At 61.6% G+C, this 17,373-nt stretch overlaps 1 protein-coding gene across 1 annotated transcript in view; it reads right to left on the reverse strand.

The window, feature by feature from the left end:
• Positions 1-17,373, reverse strand: part of MEGF6 (multiple EGF like domains 6) — a 122,264-nt gene that overhangs the window by 17,307 nt on the left and 87,584 nt on the right. The window contains exons 6-16 of the mRNA XM_030805743.1: positions 9,893-10,018; positions 8,999-9,121; positions 6,423-6,545; positions 5,967-6,104; positions 5,194-5,313; positions 4,534-4,656; positions 3,739-3,909; positions 3,221-3,352; positions 2,457-2,585; positions 768-896; positions 75-209 (exon numbers count right to left, since the gene is read on the reverse strand). Of these exons, the coding sequence (XP_030661603.1) occupies positions 75-209; positions 768-896; positions 2,457-2,585; positions 3,221-3,352; positions 3,739-3,909; positions 4,534-4,656; positions 5,194-5,313; positions 5,967-6,104; positions 6,423-6,545; positions 8,999-9,121; positions 9,893-10,018 (1,449 nt within the window). The remainder of the gene's footprint in view (positions 1-74; positions 210-767; positions 897-2,456; positions 2,586-3,220; positions 3,353-3,738; positions 3,910-4,533; positions 4,657-5,193; positions 5,314-5,966; positions 6,105-6,422; positions 6,546-8,998; positions 9,122-9,892; positions 10,019-17,373) is intronic.

Below are 17,373 nucleotides of genomic sequence, written 5' to 3' on the forward strand. Positions count from 1 at the left end.
GCAGGGCGTGAGAGAGGGGTGGGTGGGGTCAGCCGGCCCTGGCACACCCCCCCAGACCCCATGCCTGGACTCACCTGCCTGACAGCGCTCGCCCCTGAAGCCGGCCTTGCAGGAGCAGCTGCCATCCCTCTTGTCACAGGACCGCGTGTGGGGCTGCACACACTGGCACTCCTCCGAGCAGCCCGGCCCAAAGGCCCACGGCGGGCAGGCTGCACCCACAGAACCGTTGAGTGGGGCTCCTGTCTGAAGCCCCACCCTCCCAGACCGCTTCCACCAGCCCTGGGTCAGCCAGGACGACAGCCAAGATCATGTAGGGAGCTGTCCTCCTCCACCTCTCCCCCTGCAGCCCACCGCCCCTTCCCTCCCTGAGTGTCTGAACCCCAGGGATGGGTGACCCCACCAGGGACTCAGAGCTTGGCCTTGCTGCCAGGAATCTCCAAAAGCCAAGATAGGCCTCATCCCCTGGAGGCTTCTGCAAAAGGCCTGGCCCTGCCCTCATCTGCAGCCCTACCACCCATCAGGGCTGGGAGGCACCACAAGGTTGGGGACCGTCCACCCAGACGCCCTGGATGTCAGCACAGTCACAGTCGAGAGGATGTGGCTTAGAGTCCACAGACTCAGGGCGGACTCCAGACCCACATCCCAGCGGGTGACCTGGCTGGGCCCCGATAGCCTCATCCTAACCCAGACCACAGGTAACAGGACACAGACTATCCCTTCCACCCGCTGCCGCCACCATGGACACTGGAAGGGGCAGTGAGACTCACTGAGGTGGCAGAAGCGGCCGTAGAGCCCCGGGTCGCAGAGGCAGGCCCCGTAGAGGCGGTGGCACCGGCCCCGGTTGGCACAGTTGCATTTCTTGCGACAGTGCTTGCCATAGTAGCCCTTGGGGCAGCCTGGGGGCAGCGGGGCTCCATGAGAACCTTGGTGGCAGCCAGCCTACCACATGTGGTCCCCCCCATGTGGTAGGATGCTCAGGGGCCCAGGGCCCAGCACAGGAGCTGGGAGCAGCCCCCGCCAGGGCACTAGGTGAGCCTTCTGGATGTGGCCGTCTGCCCTGGCTGGTCTGTCCCCTACATCCCCCGCCCCCAGGGTTTGTAGCAAGGGCGGGTGGAAGAGCACATTCCTCGGCTCACACTGGAGAGATGCACAAAGCTCATGCCCCACTCTCCCCAAAGTCTGGCCCCCATCAGGAGCTGCCTGACTTCTGTCCCATGGCGGTCACTAAGCTTGACCTCAGAACCTCAAAGCGGGAAGGACACGTGGCCCCAGTGGCCAAGGTCCCAGGCCCAAGCCGCAGGTGGCCCCAGAGCTAGAAATGTCCTTTCTTCCCCAAACAATTCCCTCTGGCTGGGTCCTTCCCCACGTCCTTCCTCCTACTGAAGGCGGTAGTCAGATGAAGGTACCCCCACAACTACATACATACACGTCCTATTCCCCAGGACCTGGAGACTAGGCACAGTTGCATTTCTTGCGACAGTGCTTGCCATAGTAGCCCTGCATTATTCAGGTTGGCCCTGAATCCAAAGACAGATGTCCTCATCAGAGAGGCAGGTGGAGGCTGAGACAGAAAGAGGAGGCCTGGAGAAGAGGAGGTGACCCCTCGATGCTGCAGGCAGCCTGGAGGGTACAGCACAATCCCAGGGCTGCAGCACCCAGGAATGAATATGGGGGTTCCCCAGCCCCCCATAGAATCAAAAGGGCAGACAAAGTGGGGAAGGGAGGCACGCTGACACAGAAGAGGTAGGAAGCCCTGTGCGACTGCCTGGGGTCCCCACCACCACCAGGCAACCAGCCCTGCAGAGCCCAGCACATACAGCCAGGAAAGCTCACGGGGCCACCTGGGGCACAGGTTCTAGGGCTGGCTGTCTTCCTCTCATGAAGGCAGAAGGTTTATGATACGTTAGCTGCACTCTCCAATGAAAGAGGCAGAAATGACAAAGTCTGAAGACTTAAAGATGAAGCTTTAGCCACCTGGGAAACATTTTCTGGACTAATTCCTCCAGAAAGGCTGAAACTTTAGAGTTAATAAGGAAGTCAACATCATCCCTTGCAGCCACTGGCCCCCGAGTAATCCCTTCTGCAAACCTCACCCAGCCATCACCAGCTCTACTTGAATGCTTCCAGGAACAGGGACCTCACTGCCTCTCAAGGGAACCCATTCCAAAAGTGTTGCTCTGTAAAGTCTTATCATCTGCTACAGTTAGGCCCTGGGAAAATTAGCAACAGTGAAAAAGCAACACCCCTCTCATTCAAGGGCCTCATTCCCTCTCAAGCACAGTCTAAAGCTCTGGAGACAGGGAGGCAGGAAGGGAAGGGAGTCTAGGAAAAGTTTGGCAGCAGTTTCCCTGCTCCAGTGGGAGGAAGGAGACAAGGAGGACATGGAGGGGTGGTGCCTCCCACTTCCCTTACAGCCCAGGGGTAATTCCAGAAGCACCAGAAGAGGTTGCACACACCATCCTCACAGTTAGTTCCGCTGACACCCGGGGGGCAATGGCAGGCCCCTGTGACAGCGTCGCAGGTCCCACCATTCTGACAGCTGCAGGAGAAGCTGCAGTTCTTCCCGAAGGTGTCCGAAGGACAAGCTACAAAGAGTGACAGGGAAGCGTCAGGGTCACCAGCCAGCATGACACTCTGAGACCCCTTCCTAGGGTTGGAGGCTCTGGGTTTAGAAGCAATTACCTAGAGATAAAATGATGTCACTTGGACCACATCACCCCTGCCCATGCTCATGGCAGACATCACTAATCGATCACTGACTCCTCTCTCTGAACGCCAGCAGAGATAGGAGTCTCCTCCTTCTGAACCAGCTCTTTCAAACAGGCAGAGCCTCACTGACAGTTATGACGGGTCCCCGGCCATCTGAGCTAGAGGAACCCCACCTGCTGGCTGCCCTTCAGCAGACACTTCTCACTGTCTTAGTTATTTGCTGGCTTGCTTGTTGCTGGACCGTGAAGACTGATATTTAGGAAGGACAAACACCTTGGCTCACTTGTTCCCAGGGAATCCTTACTGCCTGGAACAGTGCCTGGCATAGAGTGGACAGTCAGGGGATGTTTATCAAAGGAATGAACAAATGGATGAATGAATGGATCTGCACGGAGCCCCCCACCCAGGGCCAGCAGGCAGGAGTAAAACTGAATGGGCTCAAAGGGCTGTCCCCAGGTCTTGGGGCTCAGAGGTCCCTTCCCAGCCCCCAGCCCCTGCCCAGCTGCCTCACTCTCATTGCAGATGAGCCCCGTCCAGCCCTGGGGGCAGTCACAGCCATCCAGGCCTGGGAGGCAGGTCCCTCCGTTCCTGCAGTCATCACAGGTCAAGCTGCAGTCGTGGCCAAAGGAGTCATCCAGGCAGACTGGCGGGCAGACCAGGATGGGGGGGTTCAGAGCCTGACTCCTGGCCTCAGCAGGCACAGAGGCCCGGCTCAGACCCTCAGGCCAGGGAAGGGGCATAAGGGGCATCCTCGGCCCATGAGGGCCCCAAAAGGGTGACATGGGGACAGATACTGGGGCCAGAAGGAGCCCTAACCTGGGAGCTGGGAGCCCGGTCCTGCCCGGCTCAGCCCGCACCAACTGTGCAAACTGAGCCAGTGTCTCACTCTCTCTGGGCCTTGGTCTAACATGGCATTGCAGGGGTCCTTCCTCACGTCCCCAGCCTCTGATTGGATGGTAGCCTAGAAAGAGGGGTCGCTGGCTGCCAGCCCTGCGAGCAGGAGCCCCCGGGGGCTGGGCCCGCGCTCACCAAACTTCTCTGTGAGCGTGTGTTCACCCCGCAACTCTGCCTCTTCCTCATCAGCCCCCACGTCGTCATCCTGGAAGAGTTGCGGCAGCTCATCCTGGAGCACGGCAATGTGGGGCAGGGGCCGCACGAAGGGCAGCTCGCCGTCCAGGTCCACCACCGGCTCCTCCAGGGCTGCCAGGGGCACAGAGGCCCCTTAGCCCCTGCCACCCACCTGCCTGCCCCAGCGACTCCCCGGCAGGTAGGGCTGGGCCTGAGCCCCACCCGAGGGCCTCCCGCCACCCTCCTACTGCCTCCACTACCCCCACCTCCTCAGCCTGGTCCCAGGGGTCATCCCAGCTGCACCCGACCCTCCTTCTCAGTACAGAGAAGGCTCTGGACCCTGAGGACCTGAACCCTGCCCCTCTGCCCCAGCCTCATCCCAGCTCTAAGGACTCCGGGGCCTAGAGAGGTAGGGGTGAGAGCAGCTACCATCAGCCCCAGGGACAACATCACCTTAGGTCTTGGTCCCTTCTCTCACCTGGTCAGGACAGGTGCTGGGCTCCGGGAGGATGCCTGTCTCACCAGCTTCCCCCACCCCACTGTCCCCAATCCCCACACGGCCCTCAGAAGAGGCAGGACCTCAGTGGGTCCCCAGGGGCCTGAGAGCCTCTGAGGTGGTGTTGGCCCAGAGAGGCCAGGGGGCAAAGGACCCCAGGCAGGTGGGGGTGGGGTGCGCCAGGCCTGCGGGATGCAGGGTCAGCTGGGGCAAACTGGAGAAGGCAGAGGCTGGTGCTCCGCGGAGGGCAGGAGACTCACGGCTGCAGCCCCTACGGTCCTCGTGCAGCCGGTAGCCGGCCTCACAGGAGCACTGGAAGGAGCCGGCCAGGTTGGTGCAGTGGTGCTCACAGCCACCATGGCTGGAGGCGCACTCATCCACATCTGCGGGCGACCCAGGGCCACTGAGGCCTGTGCTCCCGGGTGGGGAACCAGGGAGGCCCCTGCCCACCCAGTCCTACCCGCAGGACTGAAGCCCTGGTGGCCCTGCCAGAGTTGAGTGGCTCATCTCTTGAACCAGCCAGTAAAACTCACCCTCAGCCACAGCGGCCACTCTGGCCATCCTCCCACCCCAAGGTCAGAGCCATGGCAGACACCTGCTAGAGGGGACCAGGCTGGGAGGGGCTGGCCAGGCAGCAGCCAGGGGGACAGGCCCAGCTCCAGGAGAGAGCGGCCAGTGACCTCAGGCCAGAGGGAGGGAGGGAACAGGTCAGCACAGCCCCACACTCAGCAGGCGCTCAATCAACGCCCATAGCCCTGCATGCAGCAGGTGCTCAACCAACACCCACAGCCCCACAGCAAAGCACAGAGCAGGCTGACCCCATGCCCACCATGGGGGGACCAGAGCCAGCCCCATGTCCTTCCTTAGGGCAGCCCTGCTCCCAGGCCACCCCAGCTGTGCAGTGGCAGGGCAGTGCTCACCCTCACAGCCGCAGCCATCGGCACTGAGCCGGTAGCCAGCGTAGCAGCTGCACTCGTACCCGCCAGGGTTGTTGGTGCACACCTGCTGGCAGCATGGGCTGTCTGCACAGTCGTCGACATCTGTGGAGCACACACCACGGGCCCCTGGTACCAGGCACCTGCACGTGCACACATCCCCACCCACACACAACTGCATGCAACTGCATACGACCACACACAACCCACGCGCCCGACTGCACGTGCACCTGCCCAGTCTCACGTGTGCACACCTACATTCATGGCACCTGCAGACAATCGCACCCACCACACAATCACACCCACGCACATGCACTTTCCTGGTCCCACATATGTGCACACAGAGGACACGTCACAGCCCCGGGGCCACCCGCCTGTCAGCTGTGGACAAGGTGTTGGGACTGGGGCTAGAGGGTGGGGAATCCATCTGGGAGTCAGGGTCTGGGGTGTGACTTCCAGGACACTGGGTCCTTCCCAGGTGAAGGGGCAGTACTGAGGAGGTGCTGATGGGGCTAAGGGGGTGCTGTGAATGTGGGTATGGGCCTGGCAGGCCGATGTGGGCACCGAGGGTCTTTCCCGGCCAGGATGCTGCCTCTGTCAGGCCTGCCCTACCACCCCGCCTGGGCCCAGGCAGCCAGACCAGGACTCAGGGAGACTGATGAGGACCTCCAAGTCATGGCATGGAACTGATTCCAGACCCAGGGCAGCAGCGGGTCCCTGGAGTGGGGTGCAGGCATCTGGGAGGAGCCAGTGCGCACCGATGCAGGTCTTCTGATCTGTGTCCAGCTCGTAGCCACGGGGACAGGTGCACAGGGGCCCAGCACTGGTGTGGCTGCAGCCATGGGAGCAGCCACCGTTGTTGGCCTCACAGCTGTTCACGATTTCCATCTCAATCCCTGCCGTGAGACCAGCCACCCGGGGTGTGGGATGGCAGCTAGGATGACACCCACCTACCTTAGTTCCCCCTACCTCCACCCAGCAGCCAGCCTCAGGCCCGGGGACACCCGTGGGAAGCAGCAACATGGAGCTCCCAGGCCTTGTCGGGTCTGGGACTCCCTGCCCTCCCTCAACCCTCTGCTCACCAAGGGCTCACACCCAGGGCTGCCCCTGATTGACAAGGAAGCCCTGCCCTTCAGCCAAAGCAGGCCTCAGGGTCCTGGGGAGCAGCATGGCCATCCCAGGCACCTTCAGCCTGTTGCCGGCTACCCACTCACGGTAGCACTGCCGGCCATCGGCGCCCAGCTCATAGCCCGCATGACACACGCACTTGAAGGACCCCTGGGTGTTGAGGCAGCCATGGGCACACTGGGCCAGCCCTGCAGCACATTCGTCCACATCTGGAGGGGAGAGACCACAGAGAGGGCTCAGAGGTGCCAGAAAGGGCCTTTGCATGGGACCAGTGGAAGACAGCACACAGCCTGCTGACACCCAGGGCCTGTGGCCGCATGACACAGGCGTTCAGGGCCAATCCCACTGTCCCTGATGACCACTAGTCACAGCCCTGCAGGTCCCCTGGGATGAAGAAGTTGGCACCCACACGGGTCTCACACTAAGCCCATTGTGTGACCAGGTGCCGTTACCCAGGCAGCACTTTCCTGGTGTCAGTGAGGACGTGGAACCACACACCACGACACCCCACGGCCATCCGGTGGGTGCCTGGTGATATGGTCTGGCTGTGTCCCCACACAAATCTCACCTTGAACTGTAACTCCCACAATTCCCACGTGTGGTGGAGGAGCCTGGTGGGAGGTGATTGAATCACGGGGGTGGGTCTTTCCTGCACTGTTCTCGTGACAGTAAGTCTCATGAGATCTGATGGTTTTAAAAACAGGAGTTTCCCCGCACAAGCCCTCTCTTTTCCTACTGCTATCGACGTGAGGTGTGACTTGCTCCTCCTGGCCTTCCACCATGATTGTGAGGCCGCCCCAAGCCATGTGGAACTGTAAGTCCATTAAACCTCTTTCTTTAGTAAATTGCCCAGTCTTGGGTATGTCTTTATAAGCAGCGTGAAAACGGACTAATACCCTTGGAAACTGACCTGCCTGGTCTGGACACACGCCACTGCCTCAGAGACTCACCCTGTGGACCACTGGGGCGGCGGCAGCCAGACCCCTCCCCAAGGCTGCTTGGCCCAGGGAAGAGTCAGGAACACCCAGAAGTGCAGGGACAGGCTTAACAAATAAATGTTGCCCAGCCATGCTGCAGAGGACGGCGTGGTGTGGCAGAGGGTGCAGCAGTGGGTTCCAAACAATGGCACCTGCCTGCGACCTGACTCTAAACAAGCACATTCACGAACAGCCCCAGCGAAGCAGCAGCAGAAGCCCATCCCGCACGTCCAGTGTTTCCTGGGCTCAGGAACAATGCCTCCTTTCTTCTTGAGTTCTATTTAATTATTTTATTTATTTTTAGACAGGGTCTCATTCTGTCACCCAGGCTGTAGCGCGCTGGTGCAATCATGGCTCACTGTAGCCTCAACCTCCTGGGCTCAAGTGATTCTCCTGCCTCAGCCTCCTGAGTAGCTGGGACTCCTGCCTCAGCCTCCCGAGTAGCTGGGACTCCTGCCTCAGCCTCCCGAGTAGCTGGGACTCCTGCCTCAGCCTCCTGAGTAGCTGGGACTCCTGCCTCAGCCTCCTGAGTAGCTGGGACTCCTGCCTCAGACTCCTGAGTAGCTGGGACCACAGGTGTGCACCACCATGCTCAGCTAGTTGGGTTTTCTTATTTTTTTGTACATACAGGATCTCACTATGTTGCCCAGGCTGGTCTTGAACTCCTAAACTCAAGTGATCTGCCCACCTTGGCCTCCCAAAGTGCTGGGATTACAGGTGTGAGCCACCACGCCAGGCCTCTTTTTTTAGAGACAGAATCTCCAAGGCCGGAGTGCAGTGGCGTGATCATAGCTCACTGCAGCCTTGACCTCCTGGGCTCAAGTGATCTTCCTGCCTCAGATTCCTGAGTAGCTAGGACTCCAGAGAGCACCACCACACGTGGCTAATTAAAAAAAAAAAATTGTTTAGAGACAGGGTCTCGCCATGTTACCTAGGCTGGTCTTGAGCAACTGGGCTTAAGCAGTCCTCCCTCTTTGGCCTCCCAAAGTGCTGGGATTACAGGTGTGAGCCACAGCGCCAGGCTCATTTCTCCTTTTCTCTTATTCATCTCTTCAGTTTTCCTGCTGGGCAGGCACTACTTAGGAAATACGATAGTTTAGGCCGGGCGCAGTGGCTCACGCCTGTAATCCCAGCACTTTGGGAGGCCGAGGCGGGCGGATCACAAGGTCAGGAGATCGAGACCATCCTGGCCAACATGGTGAAACCCCGTCTCTACTAAAAATACAAAAAATTAGCCAGGCATAGCGGCGGGTGCCTGTTGTCCCAGCTGCTGGGGAGGCCAAGGCAGGAGAATGGCGTGAACCCGGGAGGTGGAGCTTGCAGTGAGCCGAGATCGCACCACTGCACTCCAGCCTGGGCGATCGAGCGAGACTCCGTCTTAAAAAAAAAAAAAAAAAAAAAGAAATACAATAGTTTAAAAACTATAAGCAACACCTGGGCTCCCTGGCGCACTCCTGGTGAAATGAGCCTTGGGCTGGGAGCAGCTTTTGCCAGCCTTCCTACCCTCGCCCCTCGGCCCCCAGCAAGGGAGATGAGACCGCCACATCCCAGGTCACCCAAGGGGACAAGGCCAAAGGGCCTGGTCTCATGGGAGGCCACGGCCCCAGAGTTAGATGGGTCCCTCCACAGCGCCTGGGTGCGCTTTCTGACCCTGGGCAGGGCGGAGCAGGGGAGGGGCATCCTACCTTCACAGGCCTTGCCGTCTGCTGCTAGCTGATAGCCCGCGTGGCACTCACAGTGGGCGAGGCCCCGGACCACCTGGCACCTGTGCATGCAGCCGCCGTTCCTGTCGGCACACGGGCTTCGCCCTACAGCCACGGACCCGAGGAGGGGGTTGGGGGGAGGGGACCCCAGTGGCCACAGGGCACCTGCCCCAAGGCTTCTTGTGAGACCCCTCGCCCAGTGCTCTCCCCACTCTGTGCTCCAGGCTGATGGGCTGGGCAGCGGGTCTCCCTCCTCCCAGGTGCGGGACGCCCCCAAGACGTCGAGAAGACTCTGCAGTCTCAGGACAAGGCCAGCCAGCCCAGGTCAGGCAGCGGCCCAGGCCAGCTCCTCCCACCACCCTTCTCGGCCCAGGTGCTGGCGCTGACACCAGGGTGGTGGCCCCCCAGCTCTGTGACTCCGGCCCCTTCATGCCCACACTGGGGAGGACCTAGAGGCCAGGTGGCGGCATTCTCTCAGCACCTGCCCCACCCACAGCCCCCATTTCCATATTCTGGAGGACTGCTGAGTCTGCCGCACCGTCACCATCAGCAAAGCCCCCCACCACCTTCCACGCAAGCAGCCCTGAGGACTCAGAGCTAAGTGCCAAACCAGGCTGGCCTGCCTCCTCCTCCCAAGGGCAGCAAGCCTCAGGTGGGCACCTATGGAAGTGAGGTGGCTCCCCATCAGGTGGGCACCTACAGCAGTGAGGCGGCCCCCATCCTGAGCTTCCTGGCCCCAAACGTGCCATCCCTACCAGGCCTCTCAGCAGCCTTGGGGGCCTCCTGAAGACCCACTTCCCCCAACAGCCCAGGCAAGGCAGCTTGTCCTGCCTCCACCCCCAGGTCCTCCCTCCCTCCCGGGCTGGCGGCACTCACAGACACAGCGCCTGCCGTCCTCCTGGAGCTGGAACCCGGGCCGGCACTGGCAGCGATGCCGAGTGATCGTGAGCTGGACACAGTGGTGCTGGCAGCCGCCATTGCCCAGGGTGCAGGAGTTAATGGCTGGGGACACGGGGAGGACCCCAAGTCAGCCCAAGAGGATGCCTGGCCGACAGTCTGTCCCTGGCTGGCATGGAGCAGGGAGTGGCATGGCCACTTCCTCCTGCTGTAGGACCCCTCCTGGCCACTCCGAGCCCCTCCGCCTTTTCATCTCCATCGTCACAGGCTGCTCCCTGCCCGGCTCACAGGCCTGGTTTTGCCTTCTCTGCTACCTACAGGATCCTCACGCCTGCGGGGGATTCACTGGATCCTCCGGCCCCAGCCTGCTCGAGGGCTGGACACAGAAGGGGACCCCACCCAGACAGAAGCCCAGCACAGAACACTAAGCACCAGGGGTCTCTGAGAAGCTGCGAGCAAGGGCTCAGTGCCCCAACAGGCTGCATCTCCCTGGAGGAGGATGCAGGCTGACAGGGGGTGACTGAGACCCAGGCATCTCACCATCGTGGTCTTTAGGCCACGGTGGGGGCAGGTGCAGGGACGCCATGGACAGCTGCCATGGGCCACAGGCTTGGCCCCCAGTTCCCAAGGGACCAGCACAGCTCCTACCCACCCCAGGCCAGGCCACACCTCACGCCTGACCCCACGCAGTGCCCATGCCCCCATTCCTTCATGCACATTCCTGCAGAACATGGACTGTGGGGTCAGTGGGTGCCTGTACCCCGTGGATGGATGGGGCTGTGCCCTGAGCTGGCCCAGGGAGGTGGGGAGAGGGCGCTGGGCCAGGCTGGGCACCCAGGGTGGGCACCGGACCTCTGCCAGAAGCAGCAGCCAGCCCCTCAGCAGGGGTTTGGTTACTGTCAAATCTGGCAGTCGCCTTGTGGTTAGGGAGGGAGTCAGCCCTGAGCTCAGAGGGAAGCCACAAGAATGTGCTGTTGCCTGTGCCCGGGCAGGGGAGGCTGTCTGCCCAGGCCTGTGCCCAGAGCAATCCCAAACCCCTTTACCAAAGTGCCAAGACTCTCTCGGAGTGGGGAGGCTTCTTTGAGATGCCGCCTCCTCTGGGGCACCTCCTGGGGGGCTGCCACCATCCCTGGGAGGTGGCTGGGCCTGGGGCCGAGACTGGGGAACCCATCTACTGTTGCTGCATGGGGGATGGGAAGCCCGGCACCACAGAGGGGAGGGCGGTCAGAGGTCAACAGAGCAGGCAGCGGCTGGAGCAGCCGCTGGGCCCTGAGAAGGCAAAACCCCTCAGAGCAAGCTGGCTTAAAAAACCCCCCGTGCTTGCCGTACCTGTCTCCCACAGGGGAGCAGGCGCTGAGGGGCCCCTTCTGGGGCAGAGCCAGCCTTGGGAGGCTGTTGGGGGTCGCAGTGATGGCTCTGTCTCCTGCCCCACGTGTCCCTGGCACGTGCAGGCTGTGGGGAACCCAGGGCAGAACTCAGGTAAGCCCGTCTGCCTCGGAGCCCCTCGCCCCATCCACCTAACTGCCCAGACAAGATGGGAGCTGTCCTGGCCCCCAGGCCCGGCCTGCCTCACCTGAGACGGCTCTGCTGAAGCCACTACTGTGGCTCCAGGGGCCTCTGAGCATGGCCTGCGCCGGCCCCGCCTTCCCGGGGGCCCTGTTTATTGTGTTCACCGCAGCAACAGCACCCCTGTCTGGAACACGTAATAGGAAACAGACCCCCTCCTAGCAGGGCCAGGCAGGCACAGGGGGCACAGAGCCCATGGCAGGGAAGCTGCGCCGTCAGGACCCAGGCGCCACAAGGGCCCAGGAAGCTGTGGCAGGGCTGGGAAAAAAAGAGGCTTCTCATCAGCCCCTCCAGACAGGCAGAGCCCCGAGATGCACCCAGGGACCACCGGGCATGGTGCCCACTGGAGCCTACCAGGGCGAGGGGATCAGAGGCAGGGATCCCCCCAGAGCCTGTCCTCTTGCCACTCCAGTCCACACAGTTCTAACACCCCAGATGCTCCCAAGCTGTGTGCAGCCGGGAGCCAAGCCCAGTGTTGTCGCATATATCCTGTGCCACGGATTCCCGGAAAGCTGAACCAGGCCGATTTTCGCCAGCACTGGGATGTGCAGCTCAGGAAGGGCCACTCCTGCATGGCCAGTGCCCAACACTGCTACGGATGTGTCCAGACCCCTCGGGACACTGAGACCCAGCTGCAAAACACACAGCACAGCCACCCCTGCCCAGGCTACAGCCAAAGGCTCACACCTGCTACAGCCCTGTAAAGTGGACCAAGCTCAGACCCGGCAAAGCTGAGTGTGTCCATCAGACACAGACTGGGGATTTGCCTCCCAGTGGGGGAAGACCCTCCCTGTCTGTGCTCCACAGCCCTCACCTGGCTCACCTGTGGACAGATGCAAGCCCTACTGTGTCTTTCACTTCTTTAATACTGAAGTGGTGTTTTCTCAAAGGAAAAAATCCCCACCCAGTGAGGGTTTGATGGTCAGTGTGCACAATCACACCAGATGCTTCGGCAATCCGGCCCAACGTTTCTGTCCCTTCCTGACTCTGGAGTCTTGTTCTGCCAAGGCCTAACTTCGGTCCTTGTCCACTTCCAGATCAGATGCAACTGACTGTTGTTGGGGGACACTCTGTTATGAATGGAATGTGTCCCCCCTAAAAAAATCCTATGTTGGAGGCTTAATCCCCAAGGTGAATGTATTTGGAGATAGGGTCTCTGCGAGGGAATAGGGTGGGGCCCTGCCCAGGTAGGATTCATGTCCTTGTAGGAAGAGACCCAGAGCACTCTCTCCATTATGGCAGCCAGAGCTGCCTGGGTCACCCTAACTCCCCAGTTTGCCAATTCTGGGAGACGTCACTCCAGCCCAGGCACAGGCAGGTCCACTCAGGCTGGGGTGCAATTCCAACCTCTGCCAGCAGGAGGCGGCGCCACCCAGGATTCTGCCAAGTGTGAGGCTGAAGCTCTGCAAAGGTAAAGGGGCCTCCTTCTGCCTGAGCTGGCTTGGTCTCTGCTCGAGGCGCAGCATACTGGGCAGCGGAGGGAGTGGAGGGTGGGGCATCAGCGGCCAGGCCCAGCCTCTGAGCTCGTTGGCTGACTGCGGGCTGCGCCAAGGCAAGGGCTGGACGCAGGCCCACCAGATCCTCTGCCCAGGCTTCCAAACCCAGCCCAGTGGTTTCAAGTCCAGCTCTCCAGGGTGGTTCTGGTCCCTGTTGGTTTCTGGTTCTGGTCCCTGCTGGCTTCACGAGGCTTGTAATTACTGCCCTCAGATTGGGATGGTTTCTAGATCTTGAGTCTCCTGCCACGTGTGGTCAGTAGTCACCCGCAGCCCTGCCTTCTAGGAAGCCCTCTGCTGGGCACAAGGCCAGGATGGCAGGCTGGGGTGCATGTTCATCCCCCAGTTCCCCTCCAGGCGGCCTTGCCCTGTACACCTGCCCCATACACCTGCCCCATCCCCTGCCCTCTCAATGGGGCCTCCTTGTCGCACAGGGGCACTACTGACTCACAGCCTGTGAGAGCAGCTGTCCTCGTCCACACGCCAAGGGGTCTGAGCCCATGATGTCACCCCAACAACACAGAGCACCAGGCAAACACTGGCCCTTCAGCATGGCCACTAGGTGTCCAGAAACGGAGCAGGGAGGGAAACGCCCGCCACCCCCCTCCATGGACCAGGCTAAGCTGACCCCACAGCCCACACCCCAGCAAGGCCCCCACCCTCGGCCAGGGCCAGATCATCCTGCCCAGTGCCCGCCTTTCTGGGTGGTCAGCTCGGCCCATGCTTGGCTGCAGTGGTCCAGACCCACTGGCCAAGGTGACAGGTGGGTCCCTAGAGATAAGTGCTGGCAGTGCCCTATTGGCCTACCAAGGGCACTGGGCGCTTTAGGGAGTGGCGGGCGGCAGCTGGACCACACACATGGAATGAAGGAGGCCAGACGGCGGGGACCAACGGGGGCACTCCCAGGTGGGAGCCGCAGGGTGCACTGTGGGCACCCAACGCCCACGGTGCCTGCACCACCACATGCGCCTACTTGCTGCTGAGCATCAGCTCCGACTTGCCCTCCTGGGGGAGGCCCCGATCCAGGGCTGCGTGAGCATCATACTGGTTCAGCTTCTCCAGAGCGTTTAGGAAGGCGCCTCACTTGTCACCAGAGTCCTGGGAGGGCAGGCCTGGTCTGTATCGACAGGACAGCAACCCACTGCCTACGCAGTGCCCGGCACTACCACACCAGGTGGCGGTCAGAGGGCAGCAAGGCAGCCAGCCCTGGCCCTTCAGCACAAGCCAAAGGCCTGCCAGCAGCCTCCCCGGGGCCAGGCCTCCCCTCCAAGAAGGAACCAAGCGGCCAGGGGAGGGGGTCTATGCAGCCTCTCACTGCCGTGATGGGGAGACCCAGGACCGGGTAGGGAAGAGTCTGCCCCAGGGCACACAGCACACCCATGGCAGAGCCAGGTGGGGAGACAGGGCTGGGAGGCCTCTCCCAGCCGTGTGCACATGAGTCCATCCAACTCTGGGGGACACAGGCAGGGGGTGGCCAGGCCACCAGGGGGTGACAACAGAGTTCCCTCCCCAACAGTGTCCAACCCAAAGGCCTGATGGGCATGGGCCGAGAAGGGGAGAAGGACAGAGGGCCCACCTCTTCCCTGCGGTGGCACAGGGTGTTTCATCTGGAGGGACCTCTCTGCTGGTTAAGCCAGTGACATCTATGGCCCTCAGACAGGGCCCAGGAGTGCTGCTCGACCCAGGGCACATGAGGGAACAACCATGTCCAAGGCTAGGGTCCAGAGTCAGCCAGGCCGCCTCCGGGGTCATGGGCGGGCATTGTGCTGGCTCAGAGCACCCCAGGTACACAGAGGCGGAGGCCTCCAGTGCAGTGTTAGACCACATGGGAGCTGCTCTCCTCTCTGAGTGTTGCACACTGGCACTCGGCAGGGTGTCATGGAAAACCAAGAACGATGCCCCCAGACACTCGGGCCAGACCACTGCTCCCCACACCACCGGGGAAGGCAAGGACAGGCTCAGGTTTAGGGGCTGAGAATAAGAAGCAGGCTTGGCCCCACCCTTGGGCCTCACTAGGCCCTGCTCTTCCCACCCCAGAGACTGGGCGCCCTGGGCAATGGGGCACACCAGGACTGGGCGGGCAGGGCTGGGGAACGGGGACCCACACTCTCACAGTGTGGGAGCCATTGGCAAAGTCTTTCTTGTAGATTCTCACTTTTGAGAGGGGAACGCTTTTGGTGTCTGATTTCCATAAGATCATCTAGAAGGCAGGGAGGTGTGGAGGTTGTACCTTTCCTGCCCTCTCTCTGCCTCAGAGACAAGTTCAAGTGTGTTTCAAGGCCCCTCTGGAGGGTTTTAAGGCCCCCCTCAGGTGCAGCCTCCTCTGGGGCCTTCCCAGATTGCTCCAGGCCCTGGAGGTGTCAGCCCCTGGGAGCTCTGGCCCCATGCTGGGGAAGGAAGGGTGGATTTTTAGGCAGCTTCTCCACCAGCCTCTCTGCAAGCCTCACTCCAAGCTGCTAGTGGGGAGGCCAACTGCAGAGCCTCAAGCCTGTGGGGGCATGTTTCTTGTCCCCCTGCAAAGCCCCAGGAGGGGTCACAACACCCTCCCGGCCAGGAGGACCCCGGCAGGCCTGGGGGAGGGGCTCCACGGCAGCCCCAGGTTCCAGCTGAGCAGCCCACCCTCAACTGGCCCATGGGGGTGGAAGAGGCCACTCCTGAGGACCAAGGCCTGGGCAGAGGGTGCCAGTGTGAACCAGAAGATGCCCCCACACTGAGGCAGGAAGGTAAGGCAGTGGAGGGTGAAGGGTCCCAAGCTCCCCAGGGGCCAGAAATCCAGCTCTACCCCCATCAAGTCTTCACAGAGCCCAGGCAGCCTGGAACAGACTGGGTGGGCAGTGCCCTCTAACGGTCCCAGGCCGAGCTGCCGCAGGAGAACCCCCACGGGGCAGCCCTTGGCCAGGAGCTGAGATGCCCCAACACCCTCCCCATCCCAGGCCAGCGTCTCAGGCCCACAGCCTGGCCGGGTCCCTCAGCAACAAGAAGGGGCTTGAGACGGTGAGGCACCCCTCAAACAAACACGCCTGGCTTTGCCTGGGAGGTGGCCCCCAGGGGACTCCATCCTCGGTCTAGAAGCTTTTCAGGCCCCCAGAGAGCAACTCCCGCTGGGCCCAGGCTGACAAACCCACGCCAATCCTGGAAACTCCCGGGAGACCGAGGAACCGGCCCCGCCCCTGCAGGCATCAGCTCCCAGGAACTCGCCATCTGGTATCCCCCATCCACAGCTCTCACACAGAGGCCACCATGGCAAGGGACAAGGGGGGACAACATGCCCCAGAGAGTGCCAGGAAGGGGGTCTGGATGGTGCCCAGGCAGGGTGGCCTAGGAATGGGGCTAGTCCTCACGTGTTCCCAGGCCAGGGGTCCCCAGGCTACCACCAGGGACTTTAGGGAGAGGAAGGCATTTCTCCAACTCAACTCAGCCAAAGGCTAGTGGGACCCAAGTCACTCTTGTTGACAAAGTGAGAGTCACTACCTGTTCCCAGGGGGTGAGCCCAGGCTCCCCGGCTGGGAGCCTCAGTCAAATGAAAGAGAAGGTGCACTCCGAGGTCACTGCTCTGCGTCCAGCAGTCCCCTGAGTAGGTGAACGCACTTAGGTGACAGGCTGGCACGCAGGTGACAGTCTCACCTGGGCCCTCCATGGGGTGAGGGGGCCAGCAGCCGGGCACCAGCCCTGGAGAAGGCTGTAGAGGCACCGGGAGCCCACCACTCACACAGGGGGCACCCTGGGGGGGTGACGGCCACAGGGGCCCCGAGGTCCCAGGAGCCTCCTGCCAGGCTGTGCAGGCCCTGCCCAGGGGCTCTGGCATCTGGCCCAGAGAAGACCTTTAAAATGGGTGAGCACCGCCAATTAAGCCTTCTGGGGCCCCAAGTGCGCAGACATCTCTAGGACGGCCTCCTGGGAGGCAAATCCCAGAAAGCCCGGCTATAGGAGGAGGCTCCAGCCGGGTGAGTGACGGGTGGGTGGGCAGTGGGTTGTGGTGGGTGGGTGGTCCTTGTCCCTTTTGAGGGTTTCAGGGAAGGTCACCATCACACAGATGGTGAAAACAAAGCCCAGGAGAGTGAGTGTCCCAAGGCCCCCCACTCACAGTAGGAGGCCGGGAGAGGGGATTAGAGGCCAGGAGAGGCCCCACTGGGCTGACACCTGGGCTGCCCTTCTGCAAGGAAGACCCTGCCTGAGAGGAGGGTCGAGAAAAGGACATGCCCCCCCCCCAAGAGCTGCCCCTTCCAGGGGGCCTGAGGGGACCAGGGGGTGCAAGGCTAAAGTGCCGCAGCCTCCCAGAAGCCTCCGCAGGGCAGCGGGCTGGGGCCGCACCCCCGTCTCCACTGTCCGGAAGTACATCACAACATTCCTGCATCTGTTTCTACTTTCAGACCCAGGGAAACTTTACAGAGCGGCTGCCTG

The sequence above is a fragment of the Nomascus leucogenys genome, chromosome 24 (assembly GCF_006542625.1).
Source record: "Nomascus leucogenys isolate Asia chromosome 24, Asia_NLE_v1, whole genome shotgun sequence".
Classification (NCBI taxonomy): Eukaryota; Metazoa; Chordata; class Mammalia; order Primates; family Hylobatidae; genus Nomascus; species Nomascus leucogenys.